Source organism: Cherax quadricarinatus, chromosome 9 (assembly GCF_038502225.1).
Source record: "Cherax quadricarinatus isolate ZL_2023a chromosome 9, ASM3850222v1, whole genome shotgun sequence".
NCBI classification, from domain to species: domain Eukaryota; kingdom Metazoa; phylum Arthropoda; class Malacostraca; order Decapoda; family Parastacidae; genus Cherax; species Cherax quadricarinatus.
Window position 1 is genome coordinate 64,077,040 of NC_091300.1, and position 24,285 is coordinate 64,101,324.

General features: G+C 43.8%; 1 protein-coding gene across 3 annotated transcripts in view; it reads left to right on the forward strand.

Annotated features, from left to right (window-relative positions):
• The first annotated feature begins 805 nt into the window (after nt 1-805).
• Nucleotides 806-24,285, forward strand: part of LOC128686048 (uncharacterized) — a 78,764-nt gene continuing 55,284 nt past the window's right edge. Inside the window, exons 1-2 of one of the 3 annotated variants that reach the window (XR_011391798.1) lie at nt 1,045-1,186; nt 16,348-16,975. Coding sequence is in view for 2 of the 3 variants with exons in the window: in XM_053772686.2 (XP_053628661.2) it covers nt 956-1,186 (231 nt within the window). In the remaining variant the exon portion in view is untranslated. Of the gene's footprint in view, nt 1,187-16,347; nt 16,976-21,706; nt 21,939-24,285 lie in introns of those variants that run through there. The other 2 variants (XM_053772686.2, XM_053772689.2) reach the window with 2 other exon arrangements.

Here is a 24,285-nt window from a genome sequence, read left to right on the forward strand (position 1 = left end):
CCTTTTTTTTCCCCAGGCACTAATTGACCCCAATAACATCCTGTCATCTCGGTGGTGAGAAAAAGTAGTCTGTCTGGGATCTTGTTGCAGGCTGCCACAACATGGGGGATCTTGTTGCAGGTTGCCACAACGTGGGGGATCTTGTTGCAGGTTGCCACAACGTGGGGGATCTTGTTGCAGGTTGCCACAACGTGGGGGATCTTGTTGCAGGTTGCCACAACGTGGGGGATCTTGTTGCAGGTTGCCACAACGTGGGGGATCTTGTTGCAGGTTGCCACAACGTGGGGGATCTTGTTGCAGGTTGCCACAACATGGGGGATCTTGTTGCAGGTTGCCACAACGTGGGGGATCTTGTTGCAGGTTGCCACAACGTGGGGGATCTTGTTGCAGGTTGCCACAACATGGGGGATCTTGTTGCAGGTTGCCACAACGTGGGGGATCTTGTTGCAGGTTGCCACAACGTGGGGGATCTTGTTGTAGGTTGCCACAACATGGGGGATCTTGTTGCAGGTTGCCACAACGTGGCCAGAAACTGGCTCTTCAATTCATTTCATTTAGTCTCTCGCTCTGAGCATTACTAAGCTGCAAACAACTGGGGTGGTAGTTAAGAGTATGTTATTAAAAAAATAAGTGATATGCGGTATGCCCTTTTACTGGTTGCAGACTACCTTTAAAATATAAGTTGAAAATAAAATGTGAAATTATAAATATATGGGGAAGAGTAATCCAGTGTTGCACAAGATGCAGAAGCCACGTTATGAGGGTGAGAGTAAACCAGTGTTGCACCATGATGTGTAAGCCAAGTTTTGAGTGGGAGAATAAACCAGTGTTACACCATCATGCATAAGCCTCAAGCTCGCCTCGCCTGTCTATAACACAGCTCAGGTCTCGGGCAAGTAAGAATCATTGTATTATCAACACTCTACTTGTCACAACGGCGAGACAAACTCCAACCATGAACGAGAATCACAAAGTATGCAAAGTGTTACAGGTTCTCCTCTTGATTGTGGTAGCGGGGATACCTGTGCCGTGTACAGTGGTGGTGTTAGCAGTGCTGGGGTATAGCATACCCTGGCAGTTGATGCTTGTAGTGTGTGTCGTACAGCTTGTCCTGACCACCATCTTGTTGCTACTCCTCAGAAAAAGTCCAGCATCACATTCACCACAACATGACGTGGGACTACAGGTAAGACATTACGCTTGGGTAGAATAACCACAGATTTAATTATATATAAGAAAACTGCCCTTATTTAAATACAATTAAACTGATCAACAATATTAATAATGTATATTAATATGATCCCTCCAAGGACCAGAAGAAGAAAGTTATCGTGGGATAAAAAAGTGAATATTCAGTCAGACTAAGAGAAATTGATTGAGATCCTGTGTTTGTTAGCGAGAACGTTGTTTCCTTATTTTGTTTATATATTATGAGTTTTAGCAACGTGTTATTCCGTCATGAAGAAAAATTGATTTTAAATCACAGGGTAACACTCTCCGCTGTTTGTTATCAACTGTGTGAGTCTGGAAGATCCCGACAGAACCCTGAGTCACACTCCAGTTTCTGACTCGGTGTTTTAATCTGGAGTCAACTGGAGCAGTTCGTTCTTAGCCTTTCGGACTCTATTTTATCTGCTTCTGAACCCATGCATAGAGTTCATTTCCACTGAACAATCACCTATCTTGTTCCTTTGTTTATAACACTTATACTGGAGTTTGGCTCATCTGTGATCAGCCTCAGTCAATGACCACAGGAACATACGCAGAATTGCGTTTGCTTTTTATAATAATAATAATAATAATAATAATAATAATAATAATAATAATAATATCTTTATTACCAGTACATGTACAAGGTATACAGACCATAGCTGACATCAGTGACATACTACTATATAGAAAGCCGCTTGTTATGCTGAGCATTTCCCGCAAATTAGGTCAGTTTTATCCCAGGATGCGACCCACACCAGTCCACTAACACCCAGGTACCTATTTTACTGATGGGTGAAGATAGACAACAGGTGTAAAGAAACACGCCCAATGTTTCTATCCTGGCTGGGAATCGAACCCAGCCCCTTGCCGTATGAAGCGAGAGCTTTAACCACCAGGCCACCAGAGCCTCCTGGGTCTTTTTATACTTACTCTTGAAACTGTGTATGGAGTTTACCTCTAGCTACTCTTAATGAAACTCATTTAACTTCTTTGCCACCCAAAGGCTGAAAAGAGTATTTCCTAACATCCTAACATTTCAAAGTATCATATCCAGTCAAGTCGAAAGTTCTTGAGCATCTCGTAAGAAATAATTAAGTATCCCCTGGCCAGTCTCCCCTCCAAGGTTATTAAATTAAAATCTTTAAGCCTCTTCACATAATTCAACTCTCAGTTTTGGAACAAACATGACTATAAATCTCTCTACGTTCTCAGGCTTCTGAACATGCTTTTTCAGATGTGATCTCCATGCTTGTGTTGCCTGTTCTAAAATAGCCTCATATACGTCATGTAAAATGTTCTGAAATATTCTTTATTTAGGTTTCTGAGGCCAGTTCTAAGATTTCCTGCCGTCACTACTGATGGTAGTGATTATTTAATTTTACCTTTGGCAATATGTTTATGATAATGATTACTCCCTGGTTCTCCTCTCTCTTTACCTCCCGTAACTTCTTAACTTCTTCCCACTCTGTATACATATTTTACTCGACCTTCGTTCACCCTTTTTATTGTAGTCTATGCCATTAAGAGTATTTATTCTCTTCATTAGTTTTACGTCATCAGCAAACAAGGATACACAGGCTTTGATCTTCTCTGGGAGATCATTTACGTGTACCAGGAAAATAAAGCCCCTAATACCAAACGCTTGGAATTTCCTCATCTTGATGTGTGTGTGTGGGGAGGTAGGGCTCGCCGAGTTGGGTTTGCAGGCATCGAGATGCAGCTCAATATCCTGTTGGTGCTTACCTCTGTAACTTGCTCAGCTATCAAAACTTTGAGGCCCAGTCCCTGGACCCATTATGTACCTCTGTAATCTTTTGACTACCGCCCACAGGATGGGTATGGGGTGCATAATAAACATATTAAACTTAACTAAAAACTGCCGTCATTCATTTCATTCTCCAATTCTATTTCTACCAGTTTCGTATTATTTCCTTCAACTAGTGGTTCCCCGTAGCTGATTTCGTCTGTCATGAAGAATTAGGTCAAGTCTTGTCAACTCACCTCCCTTTCTCACTCTTGCTGTCTCCTTCATATGTTGCTTCACAAAATCTTTCCATCCTCCAACAGTTTTTTGTTATGTTTCTGGTTCCCTGTGTGGCTCCCAGCTCTCCTAGTCAGTGTGCATGTGGTTAATATCTACTAGCATCAGTCAGTGTGCATGTGGTTAATATCTACTAGCATCAGTCAGTCTGCATGTGGTTAATATCTACTAGCATCAGTCAGTTAGGTTTGGCTCTTCTGACTCTGCTGCTGTATCCATTATTTGGCTCATTATCCTTGTTACTTTGATCACGCTACTCCTTTGTCCTGTTGTTTGGTGGTGGTTTACATATTACTGCTTTTATTATCTTTACCACTCCAGAGATTACAGCTCCTCATAAAGAATCTTTGAAATTCTCTGTCTTCAGATTTCTTTGCTTTCCAAATCTCCATTTTTTCATCATCAGTATTATTCCTCTTCCTCCTCTGTTAAAATTTTCATTTCTTAGTACTTGGTACCCACCGGGAATATCACATTTATTATCAATCCTGAGAGTTTTTCTACTTTGATGGTTACGATAACAAGGTGTTGTTACTGTAATGGCTACGATAACGAAATTTTGTTGCTGTAATGACTATGATATAAGAGTTTCTGTCCCTCGATTCTCCTTTTGTTTTTGACTCTTCGCATTTACATTCCCCACTATAATTCTTATGTCTCTCATGGCTTGCGTCACACAAGATAATATTGGCAGATGTATGAATTAGACACATTTGCAGTGTCTGGAGACTATTATTATGATTCCTTGTTTTCATCTGGAGCTTCATCAGTCAAATACAGAGGGGAGAAAATGGTGTAATACAGGTAGGGCGCTTGGAGTATAATGTGTTTGCCTGACGGCTGTGTCTTGCTCCCTGCTACTGCTCTAACCCATGTCTTGCTCCCTGCAACTGCTCTAAGCCATGTCTTGCTCCCTGCTACTGCTCTAACCCATGTCTTGCTCCCTGCTACTGCTCTAAGCCATGTCTTGCTCCCTGCTACTGCTCTAACCCATGTCTTGCTCCCTGCTACTGCTCTAAGCCATGTCTTGCTCCCTGCTACTGCTCTAACCCATGTCTTGCTCCCTGCTACTGCTCTAACCCATGTCTTGCTCCCTGCTACTGCTCTAACCCATGTCTTGCTCCCTGCTACTGCTCTAACCCATGTTTTGCTCCCTGCTACTGCTCTAACCCATGTCTTGCTCCCTGCTATTGCTCTAACCCATGTCTTGCTCCCTGCTACTGCTCTAACCCATGTCTTGCTCCCGGCTACTGCTCTAACCCATGTCTTGCTCCCTGCTACTGCTCTAACCTATGTCTTGCACCCTGCTACTGCTCTAACCCATGTCTTGCTCCCTGCTACTGCTCTAACCCATGTCTTGCACCCTGCTACTGCTCTAACCCATGTCTTGCTCCCTGCTACTGCTCTAACCCATGTCTTGCTCCCTGCTACTGCTCTAACCCATGTCTTGCTCCCTGCTACTGCTCTAACCCATGTCTTGCTCCCTGCTATTGCTCTAACCCATGTCTTGCTCCCTGCTACTGCTCTAACCCATGTCTTGCTCCCGGCTACTGCTCTAACCCATGTCTTGCTCCCTGCTACTGCTCTAACCCATGTCTTGCTCCCTGCTACTGCTCTAACCCATGTCTTGCTCCCGGCTACTGCTCTAACCCATGTCTTGCTCCCTGCTACTGCTCTAACCCATGTCTTGCTCCCTGCTATTGCTCTAACCCATGTCTTGCTCCCTGCTACTGCTCTAAGCCATGTCTTGCTCCCTGCTACTGCTCTAACCCATGTCTTGCACCCTGCTACTGCTCTAACCCATGTCTTGCTCCCTGCTACTGCTCTAACCCATGTCTTGCACCCTGCTACTGCTCTAACCCATGTCTTGCTCCCTGCTACTGCTCTAACCCATGTCTTGCTCCCTGCTACTGCTCTAACCCATGTCTTGCTCCCTGCTACTGCTCTAACCCATGTCTTGCTCCCTGCTACTGCTCTAACCCATGTCTTGCTCCCTGCTACTGCTCTAACCCATGTCTTGTTCCCTGCTACTGCTCTAACCCATGTCTTGCTCCCTGCTACTGCTCTAACCCATGTCTTGCTCCCTGCTATTGCTCTAACCCATGTCTTGCTCCCTGCTACTGCTCTAAGCCATGTCTTGCTCCCTGCTACTGCTCTAACCCATGTCTTGCTCCCTGCTACTGCTCTAACCCATGTCTTGCTCCCTGCTACTGCTCTAAGCCATGTCTTGCTCCCTGCTACTGCTCTAACCCATGTCTTGCTCCCTGCTACTGCTCTAACCCATGTCTTGCTCCCTGCTACTGCTCTAAGCCATGTCTTGCTCCCTGCTACTGCTCTAACCCATGTCTTGCTCCCTGCTACTGCTCTAACCCATGTCTTGCTCCCTGCTACTGCTCTAACCCATGTCTTGCTCCCTGCTACTGCTCTAACCTATGTCTTTCTCCCTGCTACTGCTCTAACCCATGTCTTGCTCCCTGCTACTGCTCTAACCCATGTCTTGCTCCCTGCTACTGCTCTAACCCATGTCTTGCTCCCTGCTATTGCTCTAACCCATGTCTTGCTCCCTGCTACTGCTCTAAGCCATGTCTTGCTCCCTGCTACTGCTCTAACCCATGTCTTGCTCCCTGCTACTGCTCTAACCCATGTCTTGCTCCCTGCTACTGCTCTAAGCCATGTCTTGCTCCCTGCTACTGCTCTAACCCATGTCTTGCTCCCTGCTACTGCTCTAACCCATGTCTTGCTCCCTGCTACTGCTCTAAGCCATGTCTTGCTCCCTGCTACTGCTCTAACCCATGTCTTGCTCCCTGCTACTGCTCTAACCCATGTCTTGCTCCCTGCTACTGCTCTAACCCATGTCTTGCTCCCTGCTACTGCTCTAACCTATGTCTTTCTCCCTGCTACTGCTCTAACCCATGTCTTGCTCCCTGCTACTGCTCTAACCCATGTCTTGCTCCCTGCTACTGCTCTAACCCATGTCTTGCACCCTGCTACTGCTCTAACTAGGAACATTAAATCTATTGAAATGTTAAAATGCTATTCGTCAACTGTATTTCCAAATTTTAACTTTTGATTCAAGGCTTTGAGGTCTGTGTAGAATTTGTTCTTTATATACCTGGAATGTACCTGGAGAGAGTTCAACGCCCCCGCGGCCCGGTCTGTGGCCAGGACTCGTGGTGGATCAGGGCGCCTGATCAAACAGGCTGTTACTGCTGACTGCACGCAATCCAACGTACGAACCACAACCCGGCTGGTCAGGTACTGATTTTAGGTGCCTGTCCAGCGCCTGCTGAAGACAGCCAGGGGTCTATTGGTAATCCCTCTGATGTATGCTGGGAGGCAGTTGAACAGTCTCGGGCCCCTGACACTTATTGTATGGTCTCTTAACATGCTAGTGACACCCCTGCTTTTCATTGGGGGGATGGTGCATCGTCTGCCAAGTCTTTTGCTTTCGTAGTGAGTGATTTTCGTGTGCAAGTTCGGTACTAGTCCCTCTAGGATTTTCCAGGTGTATATAATCATGTATCTCTCCCTCCTGCGTTCCAGGGAATACAGGTTTAGGAACCTCAAGCGCTCCCAGTAATTGAGGTGTTTTATCTCCGTTATGCGCGCCGTGAAAGTTCTCTGTACATTTTCTAGGTCGGCAATTTCACCTGCCTTGCAAGGTGCTGTTAGTGTGTAGCAATATTCCAGCCTAGATAGAACAAGTGACCTGAAGAGTGTCATCATGGGCTTGGCCTCCCTAGTTTTGAAGGTTCTCATTATCCATCCTGTCATTTTTCTAGCAGATGCGATTGATACAATGTTATGGTCCTTGAAGGTGAGATCCTCCGACATGATCACTCCCAGGTCTTTGACGTTGGTGTTTCGCTCTATTATGTGATTGGAATTTGTTTTATACTCCGATGAAATTTTAATTTCCTCACGTTTTCCATATCGGAATAATTGGAATTTCTCATCATTAAGCTTCACATTGTTTTCTGCAACCCATTTAAAGATTTGGTTGATGTCCGCCTGGAGTCTTGCAGTGTCTTCAGTGGAGGACACTGTCATGCAAATTCGGGTGTCATCTGCTAAGGAAGACACGGTGCTGTGGCTTACATCCTTGTCTAAGTCAGTTATGAGGATGAGCAACAGGATGGGAGCGAGTACTGTGCCTAGTGGAACAGAGCTTTTCACCGTAGCTGCCTCGGACTTTACTCTGTTGAGTACTACTCTTTGTGTTCTATTTATTAGGAAGCTATAGATCCATCTATCGACATTTCCTGTTATTCCTTTATCACGCATTTTGTGCGCTACTACACCACGGTGGCATTTGTCAAAGGCTTTTGCAAAGTCTGTGTATATTACATCTGCATTCTGTTTGTCTTCTAGAGCATCCAGGACCTTGTCATAGTGGTCCAGTAGTTGGGACAGGCAGGAGCGTCGTGCTCTAAATCCATATTGCCCTGGGTTGTGTAAATGATGGGCATCTAGATGGGTGGCGATCTTGCTTCTTAGAACTCTTTCAAATATTTTTATGATATGGGACATTAGTGCTATCGGTCTGTAGTTCTTGGCTATTGCTTTACTGCCACCTTTGTGGAGTGGACGAGTCTGACATTTTCCAGTTCATATAATGGCCTTTGCTATTCCTATGTATTATGAATGCATTGTTGAGACTATTTGGCAAGCATATTTGTATTCACTAAGGCATGTCCATATTTGTAGCCATTTCTTCTCCATTGATTTCGTTGCAGTATAGCCTATACCTCAGCTTTAATAAGAATAAGAGATTCGCTGTTGTTTCTTGGCTAGATCCTTGATTATGTTGCTAGTGAAGGCAGCCACTTACAGCACAGCCTTCGTAAGCGTTAGAGATATTACCTTCTATTTTGCTCTTGGTCAAGAATGCAACTCGTACTTTGAATTTATATGTCTTGAGGTGTCTGAAGGTATATTTATCATTGAAAAAAATAGTTGAAATTTATGCAAAGATTAATCAAATCTACGATGACCTTGGCTGGGATTGGAGGATTTGACTATTCTTTTAAGACAATATAGGGATGCCTCATCACGGCTTACCAGCTTCTTGTGTTTGATGTTCGAAATGTTTGAGGCTGATGAGAAAATCAACTGAATGCCTTAAATTAGTATGATTAATGGTGCCCAGAAATTTGTATGTGTATGGCTTATATTCGGCGTAAGTTTTGCGGTGTGTTCCCAGTGCCTGAGGCAACAGGCCTCAGTGGAATGTTGGTTTCGTATGTACAAAATGAAAACCGTAGAGATTTAATAATAAACAAACACAATGAAACATATGTTTTCATTAGGTTCAGAATGATTTTTTGCGAAATTATTGCATACACAAATTTTCGCTTGCCTTATTCGGCAAGAATAAGGAAAGTTTTACTTATTCGGCACGGCACACACACACGCACACACACACACGCACGCACACACACACACACACTCACACACACACACACACACACACACACACACACACACACACTCACATACACACACAAACACACACACACACACACACACACACACACACACACACACACACACACACACACACACACACACACACACACCAGGTAATCAGGCTGAGGAAGGAAGGTGGGAAGCTCACAAGAAACGACCAAGAGGTATGTGAGGAGCTCAACATGAGATTTAAGGAAGTATTTACAGCTAAGGCTGAGAGGACAATGGGAAGACAAAACAGAGGGGTACAGCAACAAGGGATATATCAACAAGTGTTGGATGAATTACACACAACTGAGGAGGAGGTGGAGAAGCTCCTAGGCGACCTTGATACCTCAAAGGCGGTGGGACCGGACAACATCTCTCTGTGGGTCCTTAGAGAGGGAGCAGGGACACTACGTGTGCCACTAACCAAAATCTTCAATACTTCCCTTGAAACTGGGCAACTACCTGAAGTATGGAAGAAGGCAAATGTAGTCCCCATCTTTAAGAAGGGAGACAGAAATGAAACCCTAAATTATAGACCAGTGTCACTGACATGTATAGTATGCAAAGTCTTGGAAAAGATTATCAGGAGGAGAGTGGTGGAGCACCTGGAGCGGAACAAGTCTATAAACGACAGCCAGCACGGATTCATGGAAGGCAAATCCTGTGTCACAAACCTACTAGAGTTTTATGACAAGGTAACTGAAGTAAGAAATGAGAGGGAGGGGTGGGTTGATTCCATTTTCTTTGACTGCAAGAAGGCCTTCGACACAGTTCCTCACAAGAGATTAGTACAGAAGCTAGAGGAACAGGCACATATAACAGGAAGGGCACTGCAGTGGATCAGAGAATACCTAAAAGGGAGGCAACAGCGAGTCATGGTCCGTGATGAGGTATCACAGTGGGCGCCAGTGACGAGCGGGGTCCCACAAGGGTCAGTCCTGGGACCAGTGCTATTCTTGGTATATGTTAATGACATGACGGAAGGGATAGACTCAGAAGTGTCCCTGTTTGCAGATGACGTGAAGTTAATGAGGAAAATTACATCAGACGCAGACCAGACAGGTCTACAAAGAGACCTGGACAGGCTGGATGTGTGGTCCAGAAACTGGCTCCTAGAATTTAACCCCATCCAAATGCAAAGTCATGAAGATCGGAGGAGGGCAAAGAAGACCACAGACAGAGTATAGGCTAGGTGGCCAAAGGCTGCAAACCTCACTCAAGGAGAAAGACCTAGGAGTGAGTATAATACCAAGTACATCGCCAGAAGCACACGTTAACCAGATAACTGCTGCGGCATATGGGCGCCTGGCAAACCTGAGAATAGCGTTCCGGTACCTCAGTAAGGAATCGTTCAAGGCTTTATACACTCTGTACGTCAGGCCCATACTGGAGTATGCAGCACCAGTTTGGAACCCACACCTCAGGTGGCTCGGTGGCCTGGTGGCTAAAGCTCCCGCTTCACACACGGAGGGCCCGGGTTCGATTCCCGACGGGTGGAAACATTTTGACACGTTTCCTTACACCTGTTGTCCTGTTCACCTAGCAGCAAATAGGTACCTGGGTGTTAGTCGACTGGTGTGGGTCGCATACTGGGGGACAAGATTAAGGACCCCAATGTTAGACAGTCCTTGATGACGCACTGACTTTCTTGGGTTATCCTGGGTGGCTAACCCTCCGGGGTTAAAAATCCGAATGAAATCTTATCTTATCTTACCCGGTCAAACACGTCAAGAAATTAGAGAAAGTGCAAAGGTTTTCAACAAGGCTAGTTCCAGAGCTAAGGGGATTGTCCTATGAAGAAAGGTTAAGGGAAATCGGTCTGACAACACTGGAGGACAGGAGGGTCAGGGGAGACATGATAACGACATACAAAATACTGCGTGGAATAGGCAAAGTGGACAGAGAAAGGATGTTCCAGAGATGGGACACAGAAACAAGGGGTCACAATTGGAAGCTGAAGACTCAGATGAGTCAAAGGGATGTTAGGAAGTATTTCTTCAGTCATAGAGTAGTTAGGAACTGGAATAGTCTGGCAAGCGATGTAGTGGAGGCAGGAACTATACATAGTTTTAAGACGAGGTATGATAAAGTAGCGGTAGGTGAAGAGGCGGGGCCAGGAGCTGAATCTCGACCCTTGCAACCATAATTAGGTGAGTACAATTAGTTGAGTACACACACACACAAACACACACACACACACACACACACACACACACACACACACACACACACACACACACACACACACACACACACACACACACACACACACACACACATGTACTCATATACAACAGGCCTAGTGTCTAATCGACATGCCTAGGACAAAATGGTAACTAACACACACACACACACACAAACACAGACACAGTATTTCTTCAGCCACAGAATAGTCAGGAAGTGTAATAGTTTGGGAAGCGATGTAGTGGAGGCAGGATCCATACATAGCTTTAAGCAGAGGTATGATAAAGCTCACGGTTCAGGGAGAGTGACCTAGTAGCGACCAGTGAAGAGGCAGGGCCAGGAGCTCGGACTCGACCCCTGCAACAACCTCAACTAGGTGAATACAACTGAGTACACACACACACACACACACACACACACACACACATGCACACACACACATGCACACACACACACACACACACATGCGCACACACACACACACACAGTGGGTGCAGACGTGGGTGTACAAGGCTCCGAGAACCTTAGTGTTTTTAAGGCATGCAGTAACTGCTAGCAGTAATCAGTGGTAGTGACGTCAGTGAACAATCCTATGAGTGATAACTGAAGTTAATAGTTAAAAAAAGTCAAGAGGAAGCCTGAAATCATTAATATTTCAAAGTGCCAAACCGTTGTGGGTCTACTAGGCACTGTAGCCACACAGATTCCAATATACAAAGATCAAAGTGAGTGTGGAAGCAGGTGTTCAAGAATTACCAGCGTTTGGTTAACAAGTGAAATGTGGGGCACCATACAATTAGAGGGAAGAAGTTAATAAGCAAAAGAAGAAAGGAAAAATAAAATATACAACATGGGAAGGTGGCAGTAGGCCTGTTGAAGCAGTGACGTCACAACAGTTGTATGCCATTATACATATAAAGTGTAAAACCGAATGTGAAGTGTATTCTGTCATAAGTGAAAAGTGAAATCACTTGAGGAATGCGGGATGCATAAGCATATATGGTTATAAACATCACGGGTGAAGGATTTACAAACTAGTGATAGAAGGCCTATGTACGATGACTACATCATCAGCATCTGGCAACTTGTCATCGCACCGCTGCCAGCGCAAGTATTGCTCACCTATTGTGGTTGCATGTTGTCGGGTTCTGGATTCTGGTCTTGCATCACTGTTAGATACTGGTCACTCACTCCTGCAAGCTATTACCAGAATTAGAGTAGAAATAGCATAGACGAGAGTGCAAGGAGTAAAGCGGTAGTGAGGGGTAACGTCAGACACTTAAGCTGAGACAAGCTAAATTTTACAACCTAGCTACTTTCTGTATTTTATAAGTAGAATCGATAAGTGCTAGAAGTACTTGGTAAGCTTAGAATTACTGGTATTTACCGGTATTTATTAGCAGTATGAATACTTAGAAGTGGGGGCACACACACACACACATACACACACACACACATACACACACACACACACAGGAACAAGCACTTGTAAAAGCTGTAGTACACATGCATACACACACATACACAGGATTTCACACCTTCCTGTGAACTGACCCTCTAAAGCTCACTCCTCTCTCTCTCCCTCTCTCGCTACCTGTCTCCCACTCTACCTATCTCTCTACCTATCACTCTATACCTATCTCTCTCTCTCCCCTCTCCCATCTCTCCCCTCTCCCATCTCTCCCCTCTCCTATCTCTCCCCTCTAACATCTCTTCCCTCTAACACCTCCCCCTCTAACATCTCTCCCCCTCTAACATCTCTCCCCTCTCATTATCTCTCCCCTCTCCCTTTTCCCATCTCTCTCCCCTCCTCCCCTCTCTTTCCCCCTATCCTCTCTCTCCCCTCTCTCTCTTCCATCTCCCCCCTCTTTCCCCCTTCTCCCCCTCTCTCCCCCTCTCTCTCCATCTCTCTCTCCCCCTCTCTCTCCCCCTCTCTCTCTCCCCATCTCTTTCCCCCCCTCTCTCCCTCCCCCCTCTCTCCTCTCCCTGCCCCCTCTTCCTCTCCCTCTCTCTCTCACTCTCTCTCTCTCTCTCCCCCTTTTTCCTTCTCACTCTCCTCCTCTGTCTCTCCTTCTACCTTTCCCTTCTCTTTCTCTCCCTCTCTCTCTCTCTCCCTTTTTCCTTCTCACTCTCCCCCTCTCTCTCTCCTTCTACCTTTCCCTTCTCTCTCCCTCCCTCTCTCTCTCTTTCTCTCTCTCTCTCTCTCTCTCTCTCTCTCTCTCTCTCTCTCTCTCTCTCTCTCTCTCTTTCTCTCTCTCTCTCTCTCTCTCTCTTTCTCTCTCTCCCATTTTCCCTTCTCACTCTCCCCCTCTCCTACCCTTCCCTTCTCTATCCCCCTCTCTCTCTCACTCTCTCTCTCCCCCTCTCTCTCTCTCTTCTCCATTTTCCCTTCTCACTCTCCCCCTCTCCTATCCTTCCCTTCTCTCTCTCTTTCCCCCTCTCTCTCACTCTCTCCCCCTTTCCCTTCTCCCTCTCCCCCTCTCTCCTTCTACCTTTCCCTTCTCTCTCTCTCTCTCTCTCTCTAAAAAAAAAAAAAATGTTGGGTAGTGGCAGGAATCAGGGATCAGATGAGAATGGTTCTGGTAGGGAGGAGTGGATGAAGGAGCAGTGGAAAAGAATGGAACAAAAGTGGAAGAGAAAATTAGGAGAGCTTTCTGAAAAAATGGAGAAAGAGCTCTCTGTGAAATTGGAAAAGAGGTTGGAGAAGGAGACGAGGAATTGGGAGGCACAAGTCGAAACTGCAATAACCAGGATAAGGGTCCTAGAAGTTGAGATAAACAGGCTGAAGCGAGTTACAGGGGCAGTGACCAGAGAAGACACAGCATATGAACTTGAGAGGCCGAACAGGAAGGAAGGAGATATAAATTATGCTAAGGTCATATCAGCCTGCCAAGAAGGGCCAAGGAGTGAAAGGGAAGAACAGCTGGGTGCAGATGGAGAGGGTGATAGGTCGAATGCTGAGGCACAACCATGCTACCAAGAGCCACTGGAAAAATCAAGGGAGAAAATGACGACATACAGACAGGATCCAGAGTCACAGAGGGTGAGGCAATCGGAGGAGGAAAGGGCAAAATCAATGTTTATCCATGGGCTTCAGGAGAGAGAGGAAAGGACACAATCTGAAAGACGGCAGGAAGAAAGAAAGGAGATTGAGAAAATCATCATGGAAATAGGTGAAGAAGAGATGAATGAGATTGTAAATTTTCAGAGAATAGGGGGATACTTGAAAGGGAGAAACTGACCGATCAAGCTGATTCTCAGGACAGAAACAGTGCGGAACAGGATCCTCCAAGAGAAACCACGGTTGAAATACTCGGAAGAGTACAAGAGGGTGTTCCTAGGCAGAGACAGAACACAGAGTGACAGAAACTGAGGGAGAGGACAAAAAAGCGAAAGGAGCTAGGAAAGGAGACAAGGATGGAACCAGCAGAGGCCAGTCAGAGCAGAACAGAGCAGCAAGGGCAAGCACACACACAACTATCCTCAGAACCCCACAACCTATCACACCATCCCAACACACACTACAATCCATACCCACAGCTTCCACCTAACAACCAGCTATAGAATCCCACAGTATGCTACCAGGTCTCCCACCCCCCCAAACCACAGTGTTGGAAAGGAAACTGAAGGTATGGTACACAAACGCTGATGGAATAACAAATAAGTGGGAAGAGTGGCACAAAAGAGTCAAAGAGTCATTACTGGACATCATAGCTCTCACAGAAACCAAGCTTACAGGTATGATAACAGATGCCATCTTTCCAATGGGATACCAGATCCTAAGGAAAGACAGAAGGAACAGGGGGGGGGGGTGGAGGACTGGCACTGCTGATCAAAAACTGATGGAATATTGATGAGCTGGAGAGAGGAGACAGCGAAAAAGAAAGTGATTACATAGTGGGAACCCTTCACTCTGGAAGTTATAAGGTGGTAATTGCAGTGATGTATAACCCACCACAGAACAGCAGGAGGCCAAGGCAAGAGTATGACGAGAGCAATGGAGCGATGGTTGACATACTGGCTGGAGTGGCCAGAAGAGCTCATGCATGCAGGGCAAAGCTCCTGATCATGGGTGACATTAACCACAAGGAGATCGATTGGGAGAACTTGGACCCGCATGGGGGCCAAGATACATGGAGGGCTAAGATGATGGAGGTGGTACTGGAAAACTTCATGTACCAACACGTAAGGGACACTACAAGAGAGAGAGGAGAGGATGAACCAGCAAGATTGGACTTAGTATTCACCTTGAGTAGTGCAGATATTGAGGACATCACATATGAAAGACCCCTTGGGGCCAGCGATCAAGTGGTTTTAAGCTTCGAATACACAGTAGAGCTGCAAGTGGAGGGGGAAGCAGGAAGGCCAGAACGAATGAAGCCAAACTGCAAGAAAGGGGACTACACGGGAATGAGGAACTTCCTGAACGGGGTTCAGGAAGTTCATCAGATTAATGAAGAGAATTAAAACAGATGAGGATCAGGCAGGACACCTGGTCCAGCAACTGGCTTCTCGAATTTAACCCCGCCAAATGCAAAGTCATGAAGATCGGAGAAGGGCAAAGAAGACCGCAGACGGAGTATAGGCTAGGTGGCCAAAGCACACATCAACCAGATAACTGCTGCAGCATATAGGCGCCTGGCAAACCTGAGAATAGTGTTCCGATACCTTAGTAAGGAATCGTTTACGACACTGTACACCGTGTACCTCAGGCCCATACTGGAGTATGCAGCACCTGTTTGGAACCCACACTTGATCAAGCACGTCAAGAAATTAGAGAAAGTGCAAAGGTTTGCGACAAGGTTAGATCCCGAGCTAAGGGGAATGTCCTACGAAGAAAGGTTGAGGGAAATCGGCCTGACGACACTGGAGGACAGGAGGGTTAGGGAAGACATGATAACAACATACAAAATAATGAGTGGAATAGACAAGGTAGACAGAGACAGGATGTTCCAGAGATGGGACACAGAAACAAGAGGTCACAATTGAAAGTTGAAGACCCAGGTGAGTCAAAGGGATGTTAGGAAGTATTTCTTCACTCATAGAGTAGTCAGGAAGTGGAATAGCCTAGGAAGTGAGGTAGTGGAGGCAGGAACCATACGTAGCTTCAAGATGAGGTATGATAAAGCTCATGGAGCAGGGAGAGAGAGTAGGTGAGCACACACACACACATATATATATGTATATATATATGTATACATATATATATATATATATATATATATATATATATATATATATATATATATATATGTATATATATATATATATATATATATATATATATATATATATATATATATATATATATATATATATATATATATATATATATATATATATATATATATATATATATATATATATGTGTGTGTGTGTGTGTGTGTGTGTGTGTACACATTCACTGCTAATGTGTCATAACTGCATTTTTCACCCGACCATTTCCTCCACAGGGTGGTGTCGTGGATACTCAGAACTATAACAACGTTGTGAATCTGCCAGCACCTTAGTTCGAGGCTCTCTATCCACCACCTTCTTACTCCTTCCTTCAGCCTGCGTCTTCCTCTTCCTCCGAGACAATGACAGTCTTGCAGAGCTGCGAGGGGCACTGCGTATTGGGCACACCAGAGCTGCATGACTCAGTCCTGCCATCTTATACTGAGGCTACTGCTACGCCAGCACGTCACTATGACACCTCCAAGGTTATACTGTTCTCCTTAGATGTTCCATCTAGTCTTTTACTAGTGTCCGATGAATGTTCACCCAGGCCTGTATCACTGCCCATAGAAGACTGAACCAGGCCTGCATCACTGCCCATAGAAGACTCACCAAGTCCTGTATCACTGCCCATAGAAGATTCACCCAGTCCTGTATTACTGCCCATAGAAGACTCACCCAGTCCTGTATTACTGCCCATAGAAGACTCGTCCAGTCCTGTATTACTGCCCATAGAAGACTCGTCCAGTCCTGTATCACTGCCCATAGAAGACTCGTCCAGTCCTGTATCACTGCCCATAGAAGACTCGTCCAGTCCTGTATCACTGCCCATAGAAGACTCGTCCAGTCCTGTATCACTGCCCATAGAAGACTCGTCCAGTCCTGTATCACTTCCCATAGAAGACTCGTCCAGTCCTGTATCACTGCCCATAGAAGACTCGTCCAGTCCTGTATCACTGCCCATAGAAGACTCGTCCAGTCCTGTATCACTGCCCATAGAAGACTCGTCCAGTCCTGTAACACTGCCCATAGAAGACTCGTCCAGTCCTGTATCACTGCCCATAGAAGACTCGTCCAGTCCTGTATCACTGCCCATAGAAGTTCATTATTCTTTTCACAGTTTTTATTCTGCATATGGTGATATCACCTGTTTACTGTGATCTTACTGCATTGTATATATATGTATGTACATATGTTTTGGGCGACAGTGTCTGGCGACAGGGAGGAGCTGCTGACCACAGGGAGGAGTACAAGATCAGCAAGTACAGGGACATAAGCCAACAGTATCAATTTGTCCCAGTGGGATCAGAGACCTTTGGATCGTGGGGAAAAAAATGCCACACGTTTCCTTAAAGAATTGGGTTTCAGACTCATCGACACCCCCAAGGGCAGCCACTTTCATGTTCCAGCGCCTCAGCGTGGCCATCCAGAAGGGAAACGCTTGCTGCATACTAGGCTTGCGTCCGGCTTCGGAGGAGCTGGAGGAGATTCATAATCTTTGATATATTGTACCAATATATTCACATTTTTGTTTTCTATCAATGTATTCTGTCTATTAATAAAGTATATATATAATATAAATTATAGGGAGTGGTAGAAGAAGAAAATATTCAAACAATCATCCGGGGAGAACCTTGAGCTCTCCCTGAGGTACGTTTATTGTCTTCTCTGAGGATGAGGGTACCTCCCTATATTATATATATATATATATATATATATATATATATATATATATATATATATATATATATATATATATATATATATATATATATATATATATATATATTTATATATATATATATTTATGCAAAACAACCACTCTGAAAGAATAGAGAAATTCCAAGCGCTTTCGTGACTACTCACATTATCAAGGAACTATGAAAGTAAAGCATCAGAGAAGCTATATAAGGGGTCTGGTCGGCACCTCACTATCAGATCCCACAACGGTTTAAACACGTGACGCGCGGCGAGCCAACTTGGAAAGGTCCTTGGCACAACTCACCCCACAAACTATTCTACCCAAGAAATAAGAAATTTTAAAGATTATTTGTCCAGTGTATTATTAAATTCTTCCCAAATTCTATTAATTATAAATGGATCTAATTTATATAAACCAAAGGAAATATTCATATTATTGTCAAAACTGCTTTTTATGAAACAAGATTCAATTATATTCCTGTCGACCATGGACTTGCTTGATACTACTTTCTCAACTTTTTGAAAATCAATTGGATGGTTAAAATCTCTTACATGAATAAATAGAGCATATATATATACATATACATATATATATATATGTATATGTATATACATACGTACATATCAGTCGTGCCGAACAGGTAAACCTGGTCAATTAGCAAGAAATCATTTAAAATGAAGTCCATACTAAAATTTTCTCCTATACGTTTAAAGAAATATTTTTCATTTACATTAATGTAAAATAAATAATTTCTTATCAAAAGAACCTTAGAAAACTTACCTAACCTCATTATAGCAAGTGCCATTTAATTCAGCATAATCCAACTGAGTGCATCATTCTTGTAGGATTGTGTGGTCCTGTGGGTTAGAACACCATGAGGTGGGCCAAAGCACAATGGGTTCGAATCCTTGGCTAGTCACAGTGTTGTTATTGTTCAATACCACTCGTTCGTGGTTGCAATAACATAAAAATACTGCTCGTTGGGCTAGTACACCAAACAGGGATGAGAATGAAAATAGCTCATTGGCACCCACACCACTGTATGTCCTCAGATGACGGTAAAACACCTAGCTTGGCTGGGTGCATCATTCTTGTAGGATTGCATGGTAGTGTGGGTTAGAGCGTCATGTGTTTTCACTCACCATGTGGTCGGCCAAAGCAGCATGGGTTCGAATTCATGGCTAGTTGCAGTGTTGTTATTGATATATATATATATATATATATATATATATATATATATATATATATATATATATATATATATATATATATATATATACATATATATATATATATATATATATATATATATATATATATATATATATATATATATATATATATATATATATATATATATATATATATATATATATATATATATATATATATATATATAGTGCTAGTCATGGTATGTTGAGAAATGGCATTACCAGCTAAGTTTAAATATAGGGAAACTTAACTTAGAAAGACAGCTCATCGCCTGCACAGCCGCCCCTGCAGACGAGGTCTTGAGATGCTGTCGAAGGCACTTCTCAACGGGCTGAAAATGAGTTACAATTTGTAAGATTATAAATTACCCCTTGGGGGTGTTATGTCAGCATATTTCATTCGCTGATTGCTGACAAACTTACTTGTGTGGACTCAAAAGTAGTCCCTTTACTGCCGACTATAGGTTGATTACAAACTCCTTGCGACTCAAGAACTGCGCAGTCCCCCGTACTACAAGAAATTCGTAACCTACCTTGCTCTTGTAGTGTGAGCTATGGTGTTCTTCACACCTTCGACAGATAGACAGATATCGGTGACTTGATAGAAGCTGAAGTGTCCTTGGATGTCCACGTCTTCCATAGTCTAGGAAAACACACACTGGTACACTATGTTCCACAAGATTTGTCTTTATTGTTCACAATCTTATCACTAAAGAAGCTGATCACACTTCTCTTAAGTGTTTATTGTGTTTTATGAGATACTTTGTTCACACTAACGCACAGATCAGTGTTCTTTGTTGGTTATCCTGTCATCAGTGTCACTCTCAGTAGAGTCAAAAGTAATCTGAAGATGCCACAACGTCCCACGCCGTTACTGCCCCCAGCACAAAGGAAAAGCTGACATAGTACCTTTGCTTCCTTGCCACTTCCTCCATGAGGCAAAGCAGAATGTTTAAATCTTGCTGTCTTAAGCATAGACAACAATGTCCACTATCTTTACTATGTTAATAAAGTGAGCAGGATTTTCCTTAATTGTCCTGCTAAGGTAAGATATGTACTGTCTCTTATTAAAATACACTCTGCAACACTGGACTGCAAGGAGCGGCGGTCGCTTGACCACGTCGCATACTCGTACTGCATCTTGGGATCAATTACTCGCTGTAGCAGTAAACAAGATATTTGCCCCTTCTGAGAGGGCTGGGCTCCTCAGGGCTGAAAGGGGCTGAAAGGGGCTGAAGAGGGCTGATACCCCCCTCCTGGAGAAAATTTCTCCACATGGTATCATGCCGGGTGAGCGCCCCGGCATAATGCCGTGACGAAAATCAAAGGCCTACCATACAGGGGGGGGTCTTTTTTTGTCAGTGCATTATGGCGGGTAGCAGCCGATAACATAACGTCATGGCCTACTGCCACACTCCGCAGTGACTCCTCAGTGCTCACGTGGCTGCCGTGGTGAGAGGATGTGTTGCACTCTTGTCTCTCATCTGCCCCATCTTTTGTCCGGTGTTCCCTTTGGTTTTGGGGCTATATATGTTTGATTATGGGTAAAAGGAAGTCTTTAACACCTGAAACTATAGCTCAAATCATAGGGCTTCACAAAGCTGGGCACCAGACGAAAGAAATAGTGGAGAATGTTAGTGTGTGTGAGCATTCAGTGACTAACTGGGTACAGTGTTTCAAGGCTGGTGACGGTGTTGAGTTACCGTCTGCTAAACTTCGGCCTAACCACTCGAAGAAGACAATTGTTCATACCTTAACTGTGTTAAAGAAGCAGTTAGAGATCACACGAGACTTGGTGGCATTTCTTCATCTAACTTTTAATGATCTAATTTCTGTGTCCTGGGTTAAAAAGTTTCATTTAAGACCATTAGTGGCTAATTGTTCCAAGATAAGTTTTCTGTCAGCGGTTTCTAAAACACTGAACAAAAATATTATTCAAAAATATTAATAATTTTTTTGGTTTATCCAAACGGGTCACATCAGCTATATGATACCACACTATTTAAGTACATAGTGAGAACAAAAGCTCCTTGTTTCCATACCATATTCTAGTCACACAGGAGCAGTTATATTCAGAGTGTTAAATTCTGTTAGCCTGAGCTGAGAGATTATAATAGGACAGTGATAATACTGTCACGGATGCACAGAGGCAGAACTTTACCAAAGAATTTTGACCTGATTTTTTCACGGATCCTTGATTTCCATTTTACTACTAAATAGTGCATAAATTAGCGCAAAAGTTACAGTATGGATAATTAAAATATGCAAATAATCCATCTCAACCGCAAGTAACCAATGGAAAACTAAAGAAGTTGCCATGAAAATGCTTGGGTGTTGCTCGAGAAATATTCAATTATGAAGTCAAAGGCCCTGGTCCTGAGAGTCCCCGACTCATATACCAATTAGTATGCCATTAAGGCTCATCAGCTACTGGAGATTTATAGACTTCGTTCCAGTAAGACTTGAGTTAGTACTATTTGTATATTACTCTCGCTGAAGATAGCTTAAAACACCTACTCAGAAGGACTGAAGTTATCTTGAAGACTGCTAAGCAAGAGTGCAACAGAAAACGGGGCAAGAGCATTGTGATTCAGGGGGTAACACTGTTTGCTTTCGCTTCAGGTGGTGTAATCAGAGATAATATTCAACATTGAGAACAACAGCAGCTACTGAATGACAAATATGAGTCCACCAAGCAGTAGGTGGGTTAAGTATGATGGGTGTAGACGTGTGGGTGTGCGTGGTGATAATCCTGGGCTCTGTTCTGTTTACCGTGGCTGTCCTTGCTGTCTTCGTGCTGTCTGCTACGACAACATTCACCATCATTATTATCGTAGTTATATGTGTTTCTACAAGGCATGTATTGAAACAACGCCGTTGGTGGAGTGACTCAAACCTTCAAGTGAATACACAGGTGAGAAGCCCATACAGTTCTAGCAAGTCTTGAGGGTAACAGACAGCAAACATTGAAGCCAACACTTCACTGATGTTATGTGTGTGTGAAACGGAAGCCAGTTAAATGTTTTCCACTTTGGCAAGATTACTGGTCTTTCCTCTCTCATAACGCCTAAGATGGCAGAAAAATCTTACAAATCCTTATTTACAAGTTATATTTCTTGTGGGATTCTTAAAAGTTCTTACTCCTAAAACCATTTCAATTTAAGGAGCCCTGATAACGACCGCGCTGAAAGAGCAATAAGGACAGTATGATAAACACAGGACAGTCAATGGTAAACTGCCTTACCAGTGAGACCAGAAAAAAAATACTGATTCACTTATTCTCAAGTAATTTAACACTATACCTGTGTCTGGCCCCTCAAGGAAGGTTCCTTGATGCTGGTGAGGAGCTCTTGATCTAGGGAACTGGATCTGTGCTCCAGTTCCCTGAATTAACCCTGAATACCTTCCATCCCCCCACACGCGCTGTATAATCCTACGGGTTTAGCGCTTCCCCCTTGATTATAATAATAATGATAAACCTGTATCTCTCCTTCACGTACTAAACCACGTCATTAAAGGTTTATTTATTAGAGGCAAAAATAAGCTTGTGTCACAAACATCCAACTCACCTTAACAACGAGTAAATTATATCAGTAACTTGCAAGTTAATTTAATTGTTTATTAGTACGAATTAATACGTTTCGAACATTTAAATGTAGAGAACAGGATCCACACAGCCATATTTATTTTCTCAATGCTCAGTGTATACGAAGAATTTTATCCTTATTTTAAGATTGAGGTATTCTTGACAGGTTACATGCAGCCTAAATGACCCTCGTGTAGGTGATAGGCTTTAAACCCTCGTGTAGTTGGTAGGCTTTAAACCCTCGTGTAGTTGGTAGGCTTTAAACCCTCGTGTAGTTGATAGGCTTTAAACCCTCGTGTAGTTGATAGGCTTTAAACCCTCGTGTAGTTGGTAGGCTTTAAACCCTCGTGTAGTTGGAAGGCTTTAAACCCTCGTGTAGTTGGAAGGCTTTAAACCCTCGTGTAGTTGGTAGGCTTTAAACCCTCGTGTAGTTGGTAGGCTTTAAACCCTCGTGTAGTTGGAAGGCTTTAAACCCTCGTGTAGTTGGTAGGCTTTAAACCCTCGTGTAGTTGGTAGGCTTTAAACCCTCGTGTAGTTGGTAGGCTTTAAACCCTCGTGTAGTTGGAAGGCTTTAAACCCTCGTGTAGTTGGTAGGCTTTAAACCCTCGTGTAGTTGGTAGGCTTTAAACCCTCGTGTAGGTGATAGGCTTTAAACCCTCGTGTAGTTGATAGGCTTTAAACCCTCGTGTAGTTGATAGGCTTTAAACCCTCGTGTACTTGGTAGGCTTTAAACCCTCGTGTAGTTGGTAGGCTTTAAACCCTCGTGTAGTTGATAGGCTTTATACCCTCGTGTAGTAGGTAGGCTTTAAACCCTCGTGTAGTTGATAGGCTTTAAACCCTCGTGTAGTTGGTAGGCTTTAAACCCTCGTGTAGTTCGTAGGCTTTAAACCCTCGCGTAGTTGGTAGGCTTTGAACCCTTGTGTAGTTGATAGGCTTTAAACCCTCGCGTAGTTGGTAGGCTTTGAACCCTCGTGTAGTTGATAGGCTTTAAACCCTAGTGTAGTTGATAGGCTTTAAACCCTCGTGTAGTTGGTAGGTTTTAAACCCTCGTGTAGTTGGTAGACTTTAAACCTTCGTGTAGTTGATAGGCTTTAAACCTTCGTGTAGTTGATAGGCTTTAAACCCTCGTGTAGTTGATAGGCTTTAAACCCTCGTGTAGTTGATAGGCTTTAAACCCTCGTGTAGTTGATAGGCTTTAAACCTTCGTGTAGCTGGTAGGCTTTAAACCCTCGTGTAGTTTGGTAGGCTTTGAACCCTCGCGTAGTTTGGTAGGCTTTGAACCCTCGTGTAGTTGATAGGCTTTAAACCCTCGTGTAGTTGATAGGCTTTAAACCCTCGTGTAGTTGATAGGCTTTAAACCCTAGTGTAGTTGATAGGCTTTAAACCCTCGTGTAGTTGGTAGGTTTTAAACCCTCGTGTAGTTGGTAGACTTTAAACCTTCGTGTAGTTGATAGGCTTTAAACCTTCGTGTAGTTGATAGGCTTTAAACCCTCGTGTAGTTGATAGGCTTTAAACCCTCGTGTAGTTGATAGGCTTTAAACCCTCGTGTAGTTGATAGGCTTTAAACCCTCTTGTAGTTGATAGGCTTTAAACCCTCGTGTAGTTGATAGGCTTTAAACCCTCGTGTAGTTGATAGGCTTTAAACCCTCGTGTAGTTGATAGGCTTTAGAAATTC